This window comes from Lytechinus variegatus, chromosome 7 (genome assembly GCF_018143015.1).
Source record: "Lytechinus variegatus isolate NC3 chromosome 7, Lvar_3.0, whole genome shotgun sequence".
In the NCBI taxonomy this organism is placed as follows: Eukaryota; Metazoa; Echinodermata; class Echinoidea; order Temnopleuroida; family Toxopneustidae; genus Lytechinus; species Lytechinus variegatus.
This window is the reverse complement of record NC_054746.1, coordinates 30,695,831-30,714,549: the sequence shown is the minus strand read 5'-3', so window position 1 is coordinate 30,714,549 and position 18,719 is coordinate 30,695,831. Positions and strand designations below refer to the sequence as shown.

The 18,719-nt window shown below is 34.8% G+C and overlaps 2 protein-coding genes across 2 annotated transcripts in view; one reads left to right on the top strand and one right to left on the bottom strand.

The window, feature by feature from the left end:
- The window catches only part of LOC121418985 (DNA-directed RNA polymerase II subunit RPB7), a 14,740-nt gene extending 10,283 nt beyond the window's left edge, over nucleotides 1–4,457 (top strand). The window contains exons 6-8 of the mRNA XM_041613238.1: nucleotides 828–899; nucleotides 1,496–1,529; nucleotides 2,773–4,457. Coding sequence (XP_041469172.1) covers nucleotides 828–899; nucleotides 1,496–1,529; nucleotides 2,773–2,786 — 120 coding nt within the window. The 3' untranslated portion in view covers nucleotides 2,787–4,457. The remainder of the gene's footprint in view (nucleotides 1–827; nucleotides 900–1,495; nucleotides 1,530–2,772) is intronic.
- LOC121418983 (prolyl endopeptidase-like) lies at nucleotides 2,771–18,719 on the bottom strand. The gene is made up of 16 exons (XM_041613236.1): nucleotides 18,625–18,719; nucleotides 17,811–18,274; nucleotides 17,253–17,284; nucleotides 16,848–16,953; nucleotides 15,954–16,032; nucleotides 15,397–15,609; nucleotides 14,294–14,420; nucleotides 13,720–13,942; nucleotides 12,353–12,553; nucleotides 11,057–11,284; nucleotides 10,139–10,314; nucleotides 9,276–9,345; nucleotides 8,723–8,869; nucleotides 5,884–6,033; nucleotides 5,099–5,296; nucleotides 2,771–4,220 (listed from the first exon to the last, which is right to left on the bottom strand). Exons 2-16 carry the CDS (start codon nucleotides 18,234–18,236, stop codon nucleotides 4,164–4,166), a joined length of 2,433 nt encoding a protein of 810 aa, XP_041469170.1. The 5' UTR covers nucleotides 18,237–18,274; nucleotides 18,625–18,719; the 3' UTR covers nucleotides 2,771–4,163.

Sequence of the window (18,719 nt, the reverse complement as noted above, 5' to 3'; positions counted from 1 at the left end):
CAAGAATACTGCACTCTGATTGGTCACAGAGACCACACACCCACGCAAATTCCAATGTTCCCCACACTGGGCCTCTGCAAGGTCACACTCACCATGTGGTAATCTCTTCAAATAACCCGCGCCTGTTGTTGTGAAAACATTATTCAGCCAATCAGAACTCTGGATTTTATGTTACTCAGAAATTTTAGAAATCTCGTCTTGCATCTTGATGGAAAAAGCTGGCTGCTGACCCATCTAAAAGATGCCACATATCAAGAGTGACATTGTAAGAAAGTATAGAGTTTGAGCTTTCTGATGATATAAATAATGTTGGTGCCTAAAACACAAAATGTTGCACAATTTGCAAGTGAAAACAGAGGAAGAAATTTCTGTTTGATGCATCTTTTCTGGTAAAAAAATCACTTATTTATCAAAATATTTTATTCAAAAGAAATAACCAATATGAAAGAGTAACATTTACTCTTCCCAATGGTACAAAAATAATCAATTTTACTCCAGGAGAAAGTGGTTAAATTCTTTGAGAAAGAAAGTCTCACAATTCACGAGATTTTGCAGGGACATGAATTCAGCCATGAGAGGACTTGCATAAATCTGGCCCATTTGCTCATTAACACAGGGGCTTGCCGACTGACTGTTAATAAAAAATGTGCACTCGACATCGTTGAGGTGAATAGATTTTGAAAACTTGAATGCATTAGCTCTCATGTAATGGTTAAGCTACAACCAGAATAATAATATGCATAAGAAACTGGACTCTATAGATGGATCTACATATATTTGCAGTATTGTCTTTCAGTATATATCTGTCTACATGTTTATATTTGCAGGATATAGTAATACAGCAAGATGATGAGATCAGGTTAAAGATAGTTGGAACCAGGGTTGATGCATCAGACATTGTAAGTTGAAGAAAATGTCTGATATTTTCTTTTATTCATGTTGTGATTTCAACGTTTGGTGATGGTGTTGATGTTAGAAGCACAATTTAGATTGTCATCCTGTGAGTGTACAAAAATGAAACAATTCAATGTCTTAGTGAGTTACATCCCAGGAGCATACACTTTAAGTATGGTGCTGTGATGAGTTAATGTGAAATCAACACCAAAATGTTAACACCTGACTTGAAATCACCCGATGTGTATTTATTGAGGTGGGCTGGGATGAAGGTGTAAGTAAGAAATTTTAGTGACAAGCAAGAGCCGCGAATGCTCAAGTCTGATACCTAATGTGTAAGAATTGTCTTATCTAGGACAAAGAAATCTGTAAGCCTTAGCTTTAAACTTGTTTAGTTATATTATTTTGTATCATATAAAGGTATTTAAAATTCAGCCCCATTTGGTGAGGACTATATTTTCCAGGAGCATATGACATAATGATTTCATTGATTTATTGACCTTTTCAGCATTCCATTGGAGAAAAGTGCCCTATGTACTTATGTTCTTATTTCTGTGTGTTATCTAATTCAATGTCTTTTCTTTACCCAACCTTTTTGCAGTTTGCTATTGGAACACTCATGGATGATTATTTAGGTGAGCTGCTCCTATTTACATATTTAATATTGGAAAAAATATTGCTCTTTGTATAATCTTCTAATTATTACTCATGTATTTTTTGTGTAACTGAGATCATACTTATGTGTTTCATTGAGCTGCTTATAAAGTTACAAGTGAACTAATGAAAGACTGGAATATTAAGTCAAGTGGATTTCCTCACCACTTTTAATCTCATTACTTATAGTTGAAATATGATAAATTTATATTCATGTATTACATTAACCAATCCTTTTTTGACAAAAGTTTAATAGGCATAAAAAAGTTTATTTGCTCTAACCCAACCAACTTGGAGGCCTTTATTTTTTCATTCAAATTTTGACCCCCCCCCCCTAAAAAAAAATTGTGAGACCACTATAGCTTAGCACCACCTCAGGCAAAACTGTAAAAGAAATATGGTTGCCAGTACCAAACAGGATAATTATTTTGTAACAATGAATACAAGCTAGAAAATTGAGAAGTCCTCTGTCATATTTCAATATCATATTTTGAAATTTAATATGTGGAAAATTTCATAGTATTATTAGATCTAAACCAGTTAGATTTTGCATTAATTTTTCTTGGTGCACTGAGTCCCAATCAAAGCAATGCCATCAGGGCTAGTTTGTTTTGTCCAGTGATATAAGAAATTAATGATTAGCCGATGTTTGAATAAGCTGCCCTTCACTCGTTTTAAGGCCCTAATGCATGGACCATAATGTATCTACCACTCTTACTGCTGCCACTACTACTACTACTACTACTACTACTACTACTACTACTACTACTACTACTACTACTACTACTACTACTACTACCACTACTACTACTAATACTACTACTACTACTACTACTACTACTACTACTACTACTACTACTACTACTACTACTACTACTACTACTACTACTACTACTACTACTACTACTACTTTTACTACTACTACTACTACTATTATTACTACTACTTTTACTACTACTATTACTTCTGCTACTACTACTTCTGCTTCTCCTTCTACTACTACTTCTGCTACTACTTCTACCACTACTATTACCATTTGCTAGTAGGTCCATGCTATTACTACTACTACTACTACTACTACTACCACTACTACTACTATTTCTACTACTACTACTACTACCACCACCTACTACTGCTACTACTATTTTTCTCACTGTGTATTAGAAGATTTAGAATGCATATCACTGTGTTATGTTTGTTTTGACTTCTTCCCCTCTTCTGCAGGTCTTGTGAGCTAACATCCCATAATGCATTTCAACCTGAACATATTTATGGACAGAACACACAACACGAGTCAACTTCATGGATATCATTCTTTTATCTTTTAATAGTCATACATCTTGGTAGAATTTGAACTTTCTTTGATTTCCATGATCACTGATACAGTGCTTACAATAGTGAACTTTCAATAAGAAATATGAATTTGAGAGAGGACAGTAGTTTCAGACAAAAAGGCACCTGAAAAAATTCTGAGTCTTGTTCAGTCTCAAACCAAATGGCTCTTTTTAGATTTTTTTTTTGCAGAAATGAATAAATGGCACGAGGAATTCTGGAAAGCCATCATGAAAGGCTGCATGAGGCAAAGTGGTTGACATCTCTCATGCTATAGAGATACCAAAAGAAACTGGGGGGGGGGGGGCATGTCACAAAGCTAAGTGATTGATCATACAGTTGATTTGTACACTTGATGGCACATAATGATCAATGCAATCGATCATAAAAGTTAACCTTATGATGAAGCACTTTGCTTTGTATTATTAGGCCCAAATTGGTCTTTATCTGAATCTTTATCCTCCCCTAATTTGTCTTTCACAGGTATTCTTCATGTTAGAATAAATTATTTCCATCACAAAATCATGGAAAATTTTATCTGTAATGAATAGCTCACAGGCCACATGTATTTGGCAAGGTAACTGTACACTATTCCCAGTCAGTGAAGCTCAAGTCACAATGTTTAACTTGCATATTATATATCAACTGTAATTCTTAAGAAATCACAGTAATCACAATTATCATTTACAATTCTGCAGTCAAATTTTGACTAGTCAAAGTATTTCCAGCTTTCAGACTGATTTGATGTTTGCAGAATTTGAGTTACTTGAACAATTGTTGAAATAAATCATGGCATTGGAGAAGGGATGATTTCTTCCATAAAGTAGTCATTATCAGTTTCTCTTATTCACTCAAAAGCATTTTGAAAAACATCTGCCTCAAAATCTTCCCAACATAATTCTTTTAGAAGTTTAATGCTTACTTTAATTCTCAGTTAAACATCTTTAAGAAGAAGTTCAAGGTGATAAGTGGTACTGGGTATAAAAGAAATGTCACTGAATACTACAAATGCCTTTTTGCTTCTGATGAATATATTTGCACTCAACCCAATAAGTGGTTTGTTTCCTTAAGAAAACCTCACTTGCAAAATAAAATTGAGGCTGCACAATGTATTGAAATCATTGAGGTTTCAGAGTCAAGATATTTGTGAGATATCATAATCTCCTTCAGCTGTACTGGCACTTGAGAACTTGGTCAGGAAGCCACTGTTCATCAATCCATTAATACCAACCAATGTTTGGTGAAAGATTGCGTGAGCACCAACATAATTTCTTCAAGTAATCTCATCTCAGTGTTTCCAAGGATAACTCTTGGTGCAAGAATGCCCATTCCAATGTAGCCTGTGAATAGTGCAAAAGAATGTTAAAATAAAAAAATGGTATGATAATGAATATCTTGAACAAAAGAATGATGACCAAATGGTGCACATTGGATTTCACAAGAAAATTCTGAAATGAAAGAAAACATGGCTATAGGTAATGATTATTCATAAATGCCTTTCATGTATCATGTGATATGTATGTACTTGACAATGGTGAGTTCTGTATTATGTTGTAAATAAATTTTGTATATAACATTACAAGTATTCATTACAGAGTAACTCTATTAGTTTTGAGTTCATTTTGCTATAACCACACGTGTAGACTAATCTACGAGACTAAATGAACAAATCAATTTTAAACTATAGTAATGGACCCAGTGAATACTGAAATATGTAATCCTCACACTGCATACAACAAAATTTTTGTATTCATTTCTCAACTGATCTACCCCTCGTCCAGGCCAAAAGTGACCAATTAAATATACAACCTCACAAGAAATTTACAATTAAATGTTCTGGGGAGCGTGTCATGATAGGTTTAGTCAGTGATTATCACCGACTAATTTTGCTCTGACCCAATCAGATACAAGGATTTGCAGTAGCTTATAACAATAATCAGTGAAAATCACTGAATGTTTCATGAAATGCTAAATCAATCTCCATAATATATTCTTCTATTTATACTCATCTTTGAATTTATCTCACCTGGGCCCTGTTGAACAAAAATGGTAACTTTGCCATTCAAAGGTAACATCCATCAAATCCTCACTTTTGATTTGCTATTAAACATTGTTACCATGGTAGTTACCACTGGATGACAAAGTTTCCCTACTAGTAACTTTCATGCAACATATCTCTAGTTCTACCACTCCTGCTCCTCCTAGAGATATATCTCACCTGGTCGACCCCACCATTGTCCTCATCAATCCCAAAGTGACCTCCATCAGGAGACATCCTCAATAGGAATGTAGGACGGTGGAGCCCATGACGATGGTCTCTTGTTCTGTCCCTCAGCCTTGCCACATACTTTGCAGGAATCCATGCTGGTACTCGCTGGTCACTCATAGATGATGTGATCAGAATGGATGGATAGTTCTGTAATGGAGAGGAAAAAGGTGAAAATGAGTTCGACACATGGAAAAAGACAAAAGAAAGCGGAGAAAGATGGGGGAGGTTGAAATGAGTGAGAGAGTGGAATGCCTCTGACAGTTTTGCCCACATTATGGATTCAACTATAATGAATATTAAAAAAAAAGAACACATTCACTTCATAAGATTCGGGTTTGTTGACCTCAAATGACCTTGACTTAGAAATCCACTATACATTATTTGTGATATCCCATAAATCACTCCATACAAGTCTCATTTTGAAAGTAATGAGAAAACTAATTTTTCTCATCCAATTCAGTCGATCTGAAGTGACAATCTATTATCTAAGTAACATAACAGACCTATGATTACAACATTATCTTGAGAATTAAAAATCTTATGCTTCATTTTTGTTGTTTATTTCAGTTTATTGATCCTAAATGACCTTCACCCAGTGACCATTTCTTATGACCTTTCTGCTGGTACTTGATAATCATTACAGTAAGTTAATGGAATAAGAACTACTAAAAATATTACCTTGTACCTTAATTATGATACACTTTGACATCTAGAGGGCCTCAAGGCAATCTTACCTGAGATCTCAGATTATGGTAAGGGCAATAGGAAGAGATACATTCCATTTCAACTGCACTTCCCATTGGGTCACCCCATTCTTCTACATCTTGAGAGGTCAAAGGTGATGAAGAGTCTAACATGGATGACAGGACATCAATGAAAGGCATCTGAGTGGCATAATGAAAATAGTGTGACATGTCAGAGAAATTCTTACCTTTTTTAAAGGTCAAGTCCACCCCAGAAAAATATTGATTTGAATAAATAGAGAAAAATGAAACTAGCATAACGCTGAAAATTCCATCTAAATCGGATGTAAAATAAGAAAGCTATGGCATTTTAAATTTTCGCATATTTTTCACAAAACAGTGATATGCACAACTCAGTGACATACAAATGAGTCAGTCAATGATGTACATCACTCACTTCTTTTTTTTTTATTGTTTGAATTATACAATATTTCATTTTTTACAGATTTGACAATAAGGACGAACTTGACTGAACCATGCAGTACTAAACAATGCTAATTCCACATGTTCAGGGAGGAATTAATCCTTGTTTCACTTGACACTGATTGAAAATTAGAATATTACATATTTCCCCGGGGGGCCACTTCCATTCACGAGTGGATACCATGCGCGACCATGGGGTCTCGAAAAGCACCCTAAACACGTAATTTTCATGTTCTGAAAATGCACCCCTTAACAAGTATTGGCGTGTGAAACCCTACCCTTAACAAGTATTGGAAACAAAACGATACTCTTGGCAAATATTCCCTGAAATGAACCCCTAAACAAGTACAGGATGTTTTATTGTTACGGGTCCTTCGGATCGCCGGCTTTACCTTATTTGGTTTAGTAAGACCCCAGCTTCTACACCTCGCGCAAATCGGACTCTAAACACGAAGTGTTGGGGCAAAAAGGACATCCTTTATAAAACATTTTAATTTTGTTTTATCATCCCCGCAAATTCGACCCTAAACACGTAATTTTCCTAGCGAAATAGATACCCTTTTTTCATTATTTTTGTGTTTTTGACACCCTTATCACGTTACGTACGTAACGTGCCCTATCGTGAAAAAGACATCCTTTTTACGTGTTTTTTTGGTCGCGCATGGTATCCACTCGTCAATGTAAGTGGCCCCCCCGGGCATATTTCATACAATAAAATAAAAAAGAAATAATGAGGAGATGACGTCATCAGTCTCCTCATTTGCATACCGACCAGGATGTGCATAGAACTGTTTTGTGAAATTAAGTGAAACTTTAAAAAGTCATAATTTTCTTATTTTACATCCTATTTTAATGAAATTTTCAGTGTTATGCTTGTTGGATTTTTCTCTTTTTATTCAAACAAACTTTTTTGTTGGGGTGGACTTGTCCTTTTAAAAGATATCTTCTACAATAAATGTCACTGGTGCCAGCTTATATGGTGATAATGGAGAGCGCCATCAGGATCATATGATACAGTGAAATGTTTGATAGCAAATATATAAAAAAAAAATATTCTGATTAATTCTTGGTTAGTACTTTTTTTTTTTTGGGGGGGGGAAGAATTACCTCATTGGCCATTGCCAATTTGCATATGATTGCAAAACTGGTATTACCACACACATTCTGGTAAAGATACTTGTCTATATGTAGCTCGATCTCAAACTCAGATGTTGTTTGAAGGTTTGCATGGTGGCATGTACAATTGCTGATGTGGTTTACGGTACACCATGTGGAGTGTTATAGAAGCAGTGGATAGAAGAAGAGAAGGAAGTGGATAGGCGAGAAAGTGGAGATTTGAGAATAGAGTATTCTTTCTTGAGAATAGTCCTGAAAAGGACTGTAAACCAGAAGGAATGTTGAGTGAGAACAGCTTGAGTAGTAGAGCTGATGAGGAGATGCTGGCTTGCGTCGGCGAGTAGAGATGATGAGTAGTAGAGAGACTCGACGTTTCGGACAGGTTGACTGTCCGTCTTCCGTCTTCTCCTGAAGACGGACAGTCAACCTGTCCGAAACGTCGAGTCTACTACTCATCATCTCTACTCGCCGACGCAAGCCAGCATCTCCTCATCAGCTCTACTACTCAAGCTGTTCTCACTCAACATTCCTTCTGGTTTACAGTCCTTTTCAGGACTATTCTCAAGAAAGAATACTCTATTCTCAAATCTCCACTTTCTCGCCTATCCACTTCCTTCTCTTCTTCTATCCACTGCTTCTATAACACTCCACATGGTGTACCGTAAACCACATCAGCAATTCGATCTCAAACTGTTTTTACCCTTTACAGGAAATTGGGACTGTTTTTCCTCTTTCAAGAATTTTGCAAAGTCACAAGATGTTATTTTAGGCACATGGTCGGTGTTGGATCAGGCATGAGAAAGAGAAAAGAAAAAAAGAGGAAATTGCTGCTTGTGAGGAAGTGCAGCAATCAAATTTCCTGAGGATGGGTACAAGAGAGGTTTCCAACTTACACACACAATTTTGGAATTTTTAGGTATTGAATGTTTTAAAACATTTCAGAAATAATCTTTTCTGGGGACTTATTTATGAATTTCTGACACTTCTATAACTTCCCCATCTTACATGGTTAGTTCACCAGAGCGAGCGCTATTGAGCTGGTTGAATGTACCGAAGCAATGGGTTGTTTTCCGATGATTTTCAACATATTACTGGGTCTAATTAAAATTTTGCATTTTTTTTAGCATTTCAAAATCTGCAGACAAACATGTCTGGGGATACTATTGGATTAACATAAGCTTTAAGAGGGATGCTTTTTACATTCAATTCATGATAATGAGCTATTTACTTTCAAAAGCGTAATACATGATCAAAAGTTTCAGAGAACTACTTACTTTCATGAACTACTTACTCTCATGACTGCCGCTTTCAGCAGCTCTGGCCTTTGATTACACAGTACCCCCAGGAGTAATGCTCCTGCACTGGCAGCCCATCCAGCTGTCAGGGCTGGCTGGGAAAAGCCAGAGGAATGCAAGAACTCTACACAGCTTTCGAAGTCCTGGAATAAAAGGACAAGAAGTCGTTTCATAAAGATTGTATTGGTTATCAGAGAAAATCCACATTTTGTGTAAAATGTGGATTTAACAACTTTAATGATTTTATAAACATATACCTCAAAGTGAGTTTTTCACCCCTTTCTACAGGTTAGATAATTGATATAAACAACACAATAAGAAATTTGAGGATTACTCATGCCACTTTACAAAGCATGATAGTTATAAAAAGCAACATTACAATTGGGATAATTACAACTTATGAAAGCAATCTGTGCATCAAATAATATATTTAAATTAAATGAAAGTATGGTTGAAATAAATTTTCTTTAAGATGGATAATTTTGAAATTCAACAGTGAAAAAACAAAACAAAAAACAAATAACGGAGAAATGACATACATAAACTTGCCTCAAAGCTGTGAGGTTTTTGTTCTACTCTGCCTGAATAATACCATTCTTTCCCCAACTCTCCACCTCCTCTAAAGTAAATATGAAAACATACATTGTCATTATGTACAGTATCTATGATGAGCAAGAACTGATAAAATGTTAACTGTAAAATGCTATTTATAAATTCATTTATAAAGTTAATGCCTCTTAAATTTGGTACCCCCCATGACTGTCACAAATCTTATTTCAAACTATTGTGATGATTATATGAGCATGCATTTTATAAAATTAGATAGAGAGAGAGGGGGTGATATTGAAGGACAACAAGTAATACCTAAAGTTGCCAACATGTAAGTAATCATTAGCAGTAATATTTTCAAGTCATTTCTCTTATATTGGTGGCAGCGGTGGGATGATACTTGTGAATTTATATAGGAGCCTTATACAATGCATATTAAAAACTAAATTTAAAAAATGTAATTGATATGTTAGTGTTGACAGATGCTCTAGAGTCTCCTCTATCAGGTGTCACAGATAACTTTTGTCCAGAATGTCACAAATGGTAATGAAAGAAATGTGCACAATGAAAGCAGCTGTCTAAAGATTCAGTAATCCCAATCAAATGATTTGATTTTTGCATACATTTTTATTTTGTTGTGTGTGTCTTCTCGTTATATCCTTTTTTATAACATTATACACCAAATAATAACAATTCATTGAAGTTGCAATCTCACAATATTTTGTATCATTTAAACTCTTTGAGAATGATAATACATTTAGCTACTGTTACAATATGCAAGAACAGTGTCAATATTATTTGCTTTTTACCACTTTGTAATCTTGTTTTGTCATATCCAAGAACCTAATCACCATAACACTTACCTCACGTGACAAAATGCTAGCACCCATCCATTGGATAACAATGCCATCCTCTGGGATGTGTACTCCATCTCTACATTTCTCCCATAGGCACCATAGCCAACGACCAGCATTGGATGTTGGCCATTAAGAGGCAGGTTCTCTAGGTGGAAGACAGTGATGGGGATTTCAGTTCCATCCTGCAAAAGGGACAAAAACAAAACTTGGGATGTAAAGAATTTCTTGAACGATTCATTTATCATTTCTCAGATGATACAAATATTTCAAAGTTAAAATCCTACCACAGACTCCACAGAGCAAATTCTAAATATAAAACAAGACAACGATTAGGATTCTGTTCCAAGCTGTACATGAGTGAAAGAGAGCTGATCCTTTTCAAAACTCAAAAGGATGGTGGAAACATGACACTAAACATTAAGTTTTTTCATAGAGTAATAAGTTTAGAAAAATATTTAGCAATAGTTCCAAACAATAAGTTGGCATGTAAGAATGCAGGATGAAAATAAACTATTTAAATAAGTAAGTTGAATAAAACAGATCACTGCTAATTCACTTATAATTGTTTTGTGCATCCACTAAATATGTAGAAATTTTAACATACATACGTTATGATATGAATAACAAATAATTCAAATAATATATAAAATAACCGACCCTGGTACACTTGTGTAAATGATGAAATCAGGGAAAGCATGTAAAACAAACAAAATTGCAATATCAAAAGGAACAGATAATAGAAGAAAGTTAACAACATAGGCAGGCTTATTTAGCCATCCATATTTGAATATGAAACTGTTTCAATCTCAATAACTGATAACAAAGAAAAGGAGGCAAAACAAAAAAAGTAACTACAATATTGCCTGAGAAATTTTGAGCACTAAACTCAAGAATTGACAAGCAAAATAAAGGAATAAAACTCACCTGACTTTTTGCCACTAATCGTTTACAGGTAAAGTCCTCAGGATGTTTCTTGCTTTGTGCACAACAGACCCTCTTTGTATCATCTTCACTCTTCTCAATATTGCAGGTCTGAAGATCTAATTCAAACCTCTTTGGTGGGTGGACAGGGGATGAGAGTTGAAACTGGTAATATCTGGAGTTGATGTCTGCATTGAGGCTTGGAGTAATGGTGGTATATTCAGGTTGGAGCTAGTGCAAAATGAGAAAATGTAAATTAGATGGATGATAGATAAAGCATTGGTCAGTCCAAATTTTCACATGAATGAACATGAAATAAGTATCAAATACAATCCCTCATTCAATTACAAGTTACTTTTGCAAAAGAATCATCAAAATTGTTTGTTTTCATTTAGCAATAATTTGAACAAGCTTTAACAATTTCTACAGAGGGTCGTAATTTCCTTCAGCAAGAAATTTATCCACACTGTGCTGCACTCAACCCAGGTGAGGTGAATGGGTACCCAGAAGAAAGAAATTCCTTAATATTTCGAGCGCCTAGGCAGCCCAGCTAAAGCCGAGGTAATAATAGCAGGGCCCGCTGGGAGAACAGTTTTCAGAACTAAAGTGGCTTCCCTGGGTAAATATACCTATATTATTATCATTATTATCATAATATACACTATGCATGAAACATGGCAACCTAAAGCAAATAAAAGGTAAAAATAGATTATAAATTTTTGCATGAGATGAGTGGAATATGACCTCACAAAGAGTGAATCAAACTGGGCACAAAAATTGTTCTTTATATTTCAACAAAGTGTGATTCTATTTCACTTATAGAACTAAAACCAAGGTTAACTATTGTTACAGGTGGTTAGATGGATTTTGAATCCCATTGGGCAATCCATATTCTTCAATTCATTAAAGCCCATCTAACGGAAACATGATCCATCCCTATGTTCCTACCAAGTCTGGCTAATAGAAAATAAGGGGGATGTTTCATAAAGATTTATATGGGACTAAAGATCTCACTCAAAATCCGCACTTATGGTATATCATTTATCACCACATTGGTCAGACCATACACAGAGGTGTGGTACCGCATATGCATCTGATCAATGAGATTTTGTGTTAACCTATCATGTGTGTTTTGGGGCTTCAGCATGACTTTAAGTCATACTTAGATCTCTGTGAAACACCATCAAGGACTATTAACCCATTGACTACTAAATTCTGTGATTCACATAGGTTTGTACCTGGACCACCCGGTTTCAGTAGGCAATGGGTTAACGAATTTGAACATTTACCCATACACACCTCAATGTGCAACGGTTCTGTATCTTTACCATGCTCCAGGATGGTGAGCTGTGGAATGGTGTTGACAAGCAAAGGCAAGACGCAATGTGAGGCAAACACGTCCAAGTCCTGTATCACATGACCTGGGAGTGGGTCATAAAGCTCCTCCCAATGGATCGTTTCACTACTTTGGAGATCACCAGAATATCGGGCTTTTAGGAGCTGAAATGGTAATAATTGAAATCAAAGGGGAACTGATTCAACAGAGAGGAAAGTTGATTGATAAGAAAAAAAAGGGGAAAAAGGGAAAATCTGAGGAGCAGAAAGGTGAAAGTATGATAATAATAGGAAATTATATCTTTTGAAAAGTTGTAAAATACTGAAATAACTGTACATAAAAGTGGAAATTCCAAACTTGATATCATTGTGATGTAGGGTAGGGATAGCTCCATTTGATCCAATTTACATATCCCTAACATTTCAATTTTTCCAAAATGTTAGTTCTTTCATGAGGACTTGTTTTATTTTTATTATTTCTCCAGGAAAGAGTAAAAAGTATATTTCTTAAATACTAAAGTGATGTAATTCAGTGCAAGTAATATTATCAACGGCTTTCAAACTTTGATTGTGAAATTTCCATTTTCATGATATTTCAATAAAATATGATGATGTCTATCTTCAGTAGATGGGAAAACAGTGAAGTAGGAAAGAAGTACAAATCACTCAATGACATTCTGTTGCAATATCATTCATGTCATTTGATAACTTAGAACTTACACTGCTAAATATTCATGAATGTAATGAATTACTTCTATCAAACAGTGGTATACTACAGTTTATCTGTAGTAGATGTTAAAACAGTGGAATCAGAATCCCCCCACAATAAAAAATGTAAACACATATGTCAATAATGATAGAACAGATTTTGAATAACTTAAGAATGTACATTATGTAACTTTTATGTATTAAATATGTCAAGAGAGTAATGAGGGTGATCTAAATTAGATGTTAAAACAGTGAAATTGGTTAATAGGCCTTTCTTCATTATTCTCAAGAATTATGCTATTATGTCTTTCATAATATTAATAACCAATAGAATTTGGACTGCTAAGATGTTAGAATTAACTTATGAAATGGAAATGTGATTGGGTGTGATTTGAAGCAGATATTTAATGTAAATTGGATTGTAACAAACATCTGTTAACCTTAAAACCAAACAAATGAAAATATGATTAAACTTTCTTTTTAGAAATTACATTCAGAATTCAATACAAATAAGAATAATGTTTTCTTTTTAAGACCAAAAATTCAGATAATTTTAATCAATCAAATGACTTAGAATTGACCACTGAAGACTGAAAACAGAAAGATTTTTCAACTTCACCTACCTTCAATTCTGGAGATATCCCAGTGTTGGACAAGGCATAGAAAGTCTGTCCACAGTGGTCCAAGTAGCATTCTATACCATCCTGTCTTGGCCACATCAAAGTAGGTAGCGTTTCAAAAGAGCTTCTGCAAGGGTCAATCAACCATAGCTCTGAGGATGTCCGTGAGTTGCTGTTGATGATGACATATCGCCTGTCCTTGGTGTGTGACAGATCTACAAAGAATCTAGAAAGTACAGATACAAAATGTCAACTTAATACTTCTTTCTTAGTGGATATTAGAATGTAATGTGTGTGTTTTCTCTTTGTGTTCACAAACACACACACCACATACCAGACTTCTCATACATTTAGGTTTACTTTGACCTTAACAACCCGAAATTAACCCTGAAAAGGAACAAGAGCTAAAAAGTTTCTGTGATCTTCTGATTTGCATCATTTCTGTACAACATATCTTTATTCACATTTATATTATCTTCTCATGGTCCAAGCAATTGGTAAAACATATGTTGTAAACATGGTAGAAGGGAGGGAAATTCTGAAATTTGAATGATCCTGGGGTAAGCTTCTAGATTACCTTTCATCCATTTCCTCAAAGATTAATTCATCTCTCTGCTGTGAGGTGCCGACCTGATGCCTCCACACTTCCCTTGCTTGAAGATTATACGGCTTGGAGTACACCAGCCAATCCTCATTAAGGAACTCTATATGGGACACAAATTCACAAAGGTGGTTAAAATTTAATCATAGTTAGTGTAAATATTAAAATGATATATCTCCCAAAAAGAACACATTTTTTTACAAAATGAAAAAAAAATACTATTTTCCATGTTTTATATCACAGTATATCAAAATGCACTCAGAATTCCTTTTATTTAACTCTGGTGTAAACACCAACAAACATACTGGTAAATTAGTGCCCTCAACATTACTGATAGCTTTATGTCTTGATTCCACATTAATCTTGAAATGAGAAGCATGATATAAAGAAGCAATCATAGACAAAAACTGAAAACTGTTACTATTGGGAGGCTATTAGAGTTTGATTTATATTGAATGATGCAACAGTAAACGATAGACAACCAAACTTATGAGAGATGTAAAAAAATATACATGGATTTAAATCACCTATAAACAAAAATCAAATTGACTACTCTTATTGGATTTATTTTCTTTCTAGTAGTGTACAGTTAGGACTGCATACATAAATGGCACAAATATACTGATACTTTCATAAAAACAGCATGCACAAAGCCCAGCGCACACTATGCGATTTGTTGCGATCCATATTTCAAAGATATTGTAAACAACATTTAAGATGAACATTCCAACCAATAAAATCTTAGCGTTCAGAATTCAGAATAGTGGTAAGGACTACTGCAATTGAAATTCACCCTAGTTCGAGCCTCCCTGTGGGAATAAAAAAAAATCAATTTCAACTCGTAATGACGTCACTATCGGCTGCAACTTGAAACTGATTTGGACATTACTCTGACCACAGGGTTTGCAGAAATGTAATGATTTTATTATTCCTAACATTATGCCAAACTTCAAATAAAATAACTTAACTTCTTGGAACCTTCACATTTAATGCAAAATGTGATTTATTAAATTATTGTGTCGCATAGTGTGCGCTGGGCTTGATGTCAAAATACACAACATTAAACCAAAAGACTTTACCCATATTTGATATATCCTGGATGCATTCCACCAACCAACTCTGACCGTCAGCTTCCATCTTGATGATATGTCCATCATACCTATCAGGGCTACCCTCTACAACTGCCCCTACATACTGCTGGCAGGGGGACACCTTGAAACCAGTGATGATCACATGGTTGTAACCAAACAAGTCCATGAGATGATCAGAGTCCAAGAGAATCTGATCTTTTCCTTATTTAACAAGAATAAGGGAGAGAGTATATAAAAAAAACCATCATCACTGGATAGGAGAGGAATACTTAGTTAAAGGTGCTCTAATACAACAGCAATGGTCTGAGTCACTCAGTAACAATTCAGTGGACCAGTTGGACTGTTTTTTTTTTATGAAATGGGCACTACTGAGAATGTTGGATTTATAAATATACATGTATCTACTATGGATATCTTACAGCAGTATCATTGTATAGAAGACTAAAAAGCATTACAAAGATTCCATGATAAAAATGTTTTGCCAGTTCTTCAAAGTGTTATAATGACTAATAAATATTTTTAGACAACTAATAATGTATGGGTACCTGTGCTGATCTTCCTCCTGCAGAAAATGCTAGAACCACTTTGTGATACATCAGAATAATAGGCATAGTCTTCTAATACCTGTACAGAAATAAATAACTTTAAAAAGTTATTTGTTCATGTCTTGTCAATTTTTCTATTTTTTGTGTTATATCATTCCTTTGTGATCATCTATTGTTTCTTTTTTTTCAATTTCTCATTAGTAATTATGTATTCATTTGTGGTTTTTAGGGAGAGATCATCTACAGCATTAGCAATTTGAGATAAAAATGTGAGAGGCCAAAAATAAAATAGTACTTAGTCAGTCAAGAAGAGTCTGAAAAAAAACCCTCCCTTTCTCATCTCACATTTTACCATTGATGTCATTACATTTAGCCAATCAATTACAGGAAGAGCAGTGCATAGATCATCTATGCTAGAGAAAATACACCACAATTGTATACAAATTTAAATTTACTTTTATTAACAATCAAAAGCAGAATTCATAGATCAATAAACAAAGATTGAATAATTCTCACTGCATTTCTCATAAACTTATCCCACCGCTGCCACCAATAACTGAAAGAACTATTCTAAGAATAAAGCTTTGCAAAGAGGCTATTAGTGTCCTCTACATCTGCCTCTTCTCTCTCACTCTCTCTCATTCTCCATTTTCTCCCTCTTATTCCTTTTTTGTTAGATTCCTCATCTTTCTTTTTTACCTGAATATATACATTTCATATTTATTCTATTTCTCTTTTTTCAATTTTCCCACTAGTATATCTTTCATTTTCTTAAAAAATATAATCAGCACTACCATTCAGATTGGTCAGTGTGACCCATTTTCCATGAATTTAAACACATTACCTGTATATAATTAAACATTCAAATGTTCAATTCATGCTCAATATGTTTACCTTATAATTAGTTTCAGAAATATAATCGCTTTCTTCATATTTATTCATCTCTGCTCTCAACTTTTCTTGCATAGGCTTTGAGGCATTGAAGTACTGTTCTGAAAATCTATGGAGAAACAGAAAGAGAAATATCAGAAATGAGGCTGATTATGTTATTTCAATGAATTACAGATCAATATTCATAAATACAGGAGTGACTTTATTGAAAGTGTATAATGTTGAATATATTAACTTTAGTGCCATGCAAATTCGATATTCATATACAAGAACTTTTTTTCTTTCATGCCCCCTCTCTCTCTCTTCATCTCACTAACTGATTCTTTCTCTCCCTTATTCTCTCCTACCCCTCTCCCCTCTTACAGACAAATACAATTTAACATGAAAATCCAATCAAAAAGTACTTACTCATTTTCTGCTTTTATATATCGCACGAATTCCTGCAAGAAAACAGACAGATGACATCCAGAATTAAAACTCTAAAATTACAAAACTGTGGGACAATCTGATTTAATTTTTTATTTTTTTCTCTAAATCATACTTAGAGTTAGACCACTAATCATCAACATTTAATTTTGAATATCATCCATACTTATTCTTTCACAAATTGATATAGGGCATTAAGGGCAACCAATCAAATAACGAAATTATTATAACAATAATAATATTTCCATTTATATAGCGCAGTTAATATGGGCACATACTCAACTGCACTTTGATACTTGGTATCATATTATTGCCCCGGCTGTAGCTAAGCCGCCATATTAATAGGCGCTAATGCGTTCAAGGAATAAATCCTACCGGGTACCCATTCACCTCATCTGGGTCGAGTGCAGCACAATGTGGATAAATTTCTTGCCGAAGTAAATTAAGCCATGGCTGGGATTCGAACCCACGACCCTCTGTTTCAAAGTCTGGAGACTAACCCACTTAAGGCCCACAACGCTCCACAAAATTATTTCATACCTCTGACGAATCTTCCTGCATCCAAGCATACTCATCAATCCAATGGTATCCACTATGCAATGTCTTCTTTATGGTAGGTCTTTTGATGGCACAAGGTATTTCAGAGAATGATTCTGATGAGAAGTTTGAGGATAATGCGGTTTTATAACTAGAAGTCATTGGTTCATCAAGAGAAATCAAGTGTCCTGTGTTTTTCCTCCAAGAACAGCCAATGAATTGGTTGGCTTTGGATCTGCATGCAGTCACATTTTGAGAAAATTTTCTTCCGTTACTATGCGACAAAAGCTTACAATGTGAGGATGAGGTGTGGGAATTGAAAATAGCAGCACCTGATGATGTATGAAGGGCTTTGTTGATGGAGATCCACACTGATCCAGTCCTGTTGACTCTTAGTTGATAGAGAAATATTGTTTTCAATAGTTCCATCTCGCACTATGATTGACATCCACCACCAGACACCAGTTCTACTCATATAAAGAAAAGAAGTAAAAATATCATGATTTAAGTTTAAAACTGTGCATTTATATTTCTCCATAATCCACCTTTCAAATTTCTAATACTCAGCCGAGATATTTTTCTCAGACTCATTATGTATAGTGAGTGATTATACCGACAGGCTTTGAACTACCGCAATTTATGAAGTGTTTGGTAATTATACAATTAACAAGTTAATTGATCATTAATGTTGTTGTTTCCTCAACAGACAACACCCCTCCCCTCACTCAGACCGGGGCCTCCCCCAACTTCCCAAGCCAATTTCTGTTTTCTCCTCCTCTCTCCCTCCCTCTCTGATATTGTATTTTCTTTCACTTACAAATTTACTTGTATACTATAGGCCTATAATCTACATTTCTCAGAAGAATGTTTGTGGGGCAGAACAAGTATTATATATCTCTATGGGCAGAACCC

What these genes read in the sequence shown, in the direction of transcription:
- LOC121418983 (XM_041613236.1), bottom strand. Translation starts at nt 18,236, where the DNA reads ATGGAACTATTGAAAACAATATTTCTCTATCAACTAAGAGTCAACAGG. An exon ending in CCAGGATATATCAAATATGG is followed by an intron (nt 14,421 to 15,396) that starts GTAAAGTCTTTT and finishes TGTCCCATATAG; the next exon opens with AGTTCCTTAATGAGGATTGG. An exon ending in ACCATAATCTGAGATCTCAG is followed by an intron (nt 5,297 to 5,883) that starts GTAAGATTGCCT and finishes TCTCCATTACAG; the next exon opens with AACTATCCATCCATTCTGAT.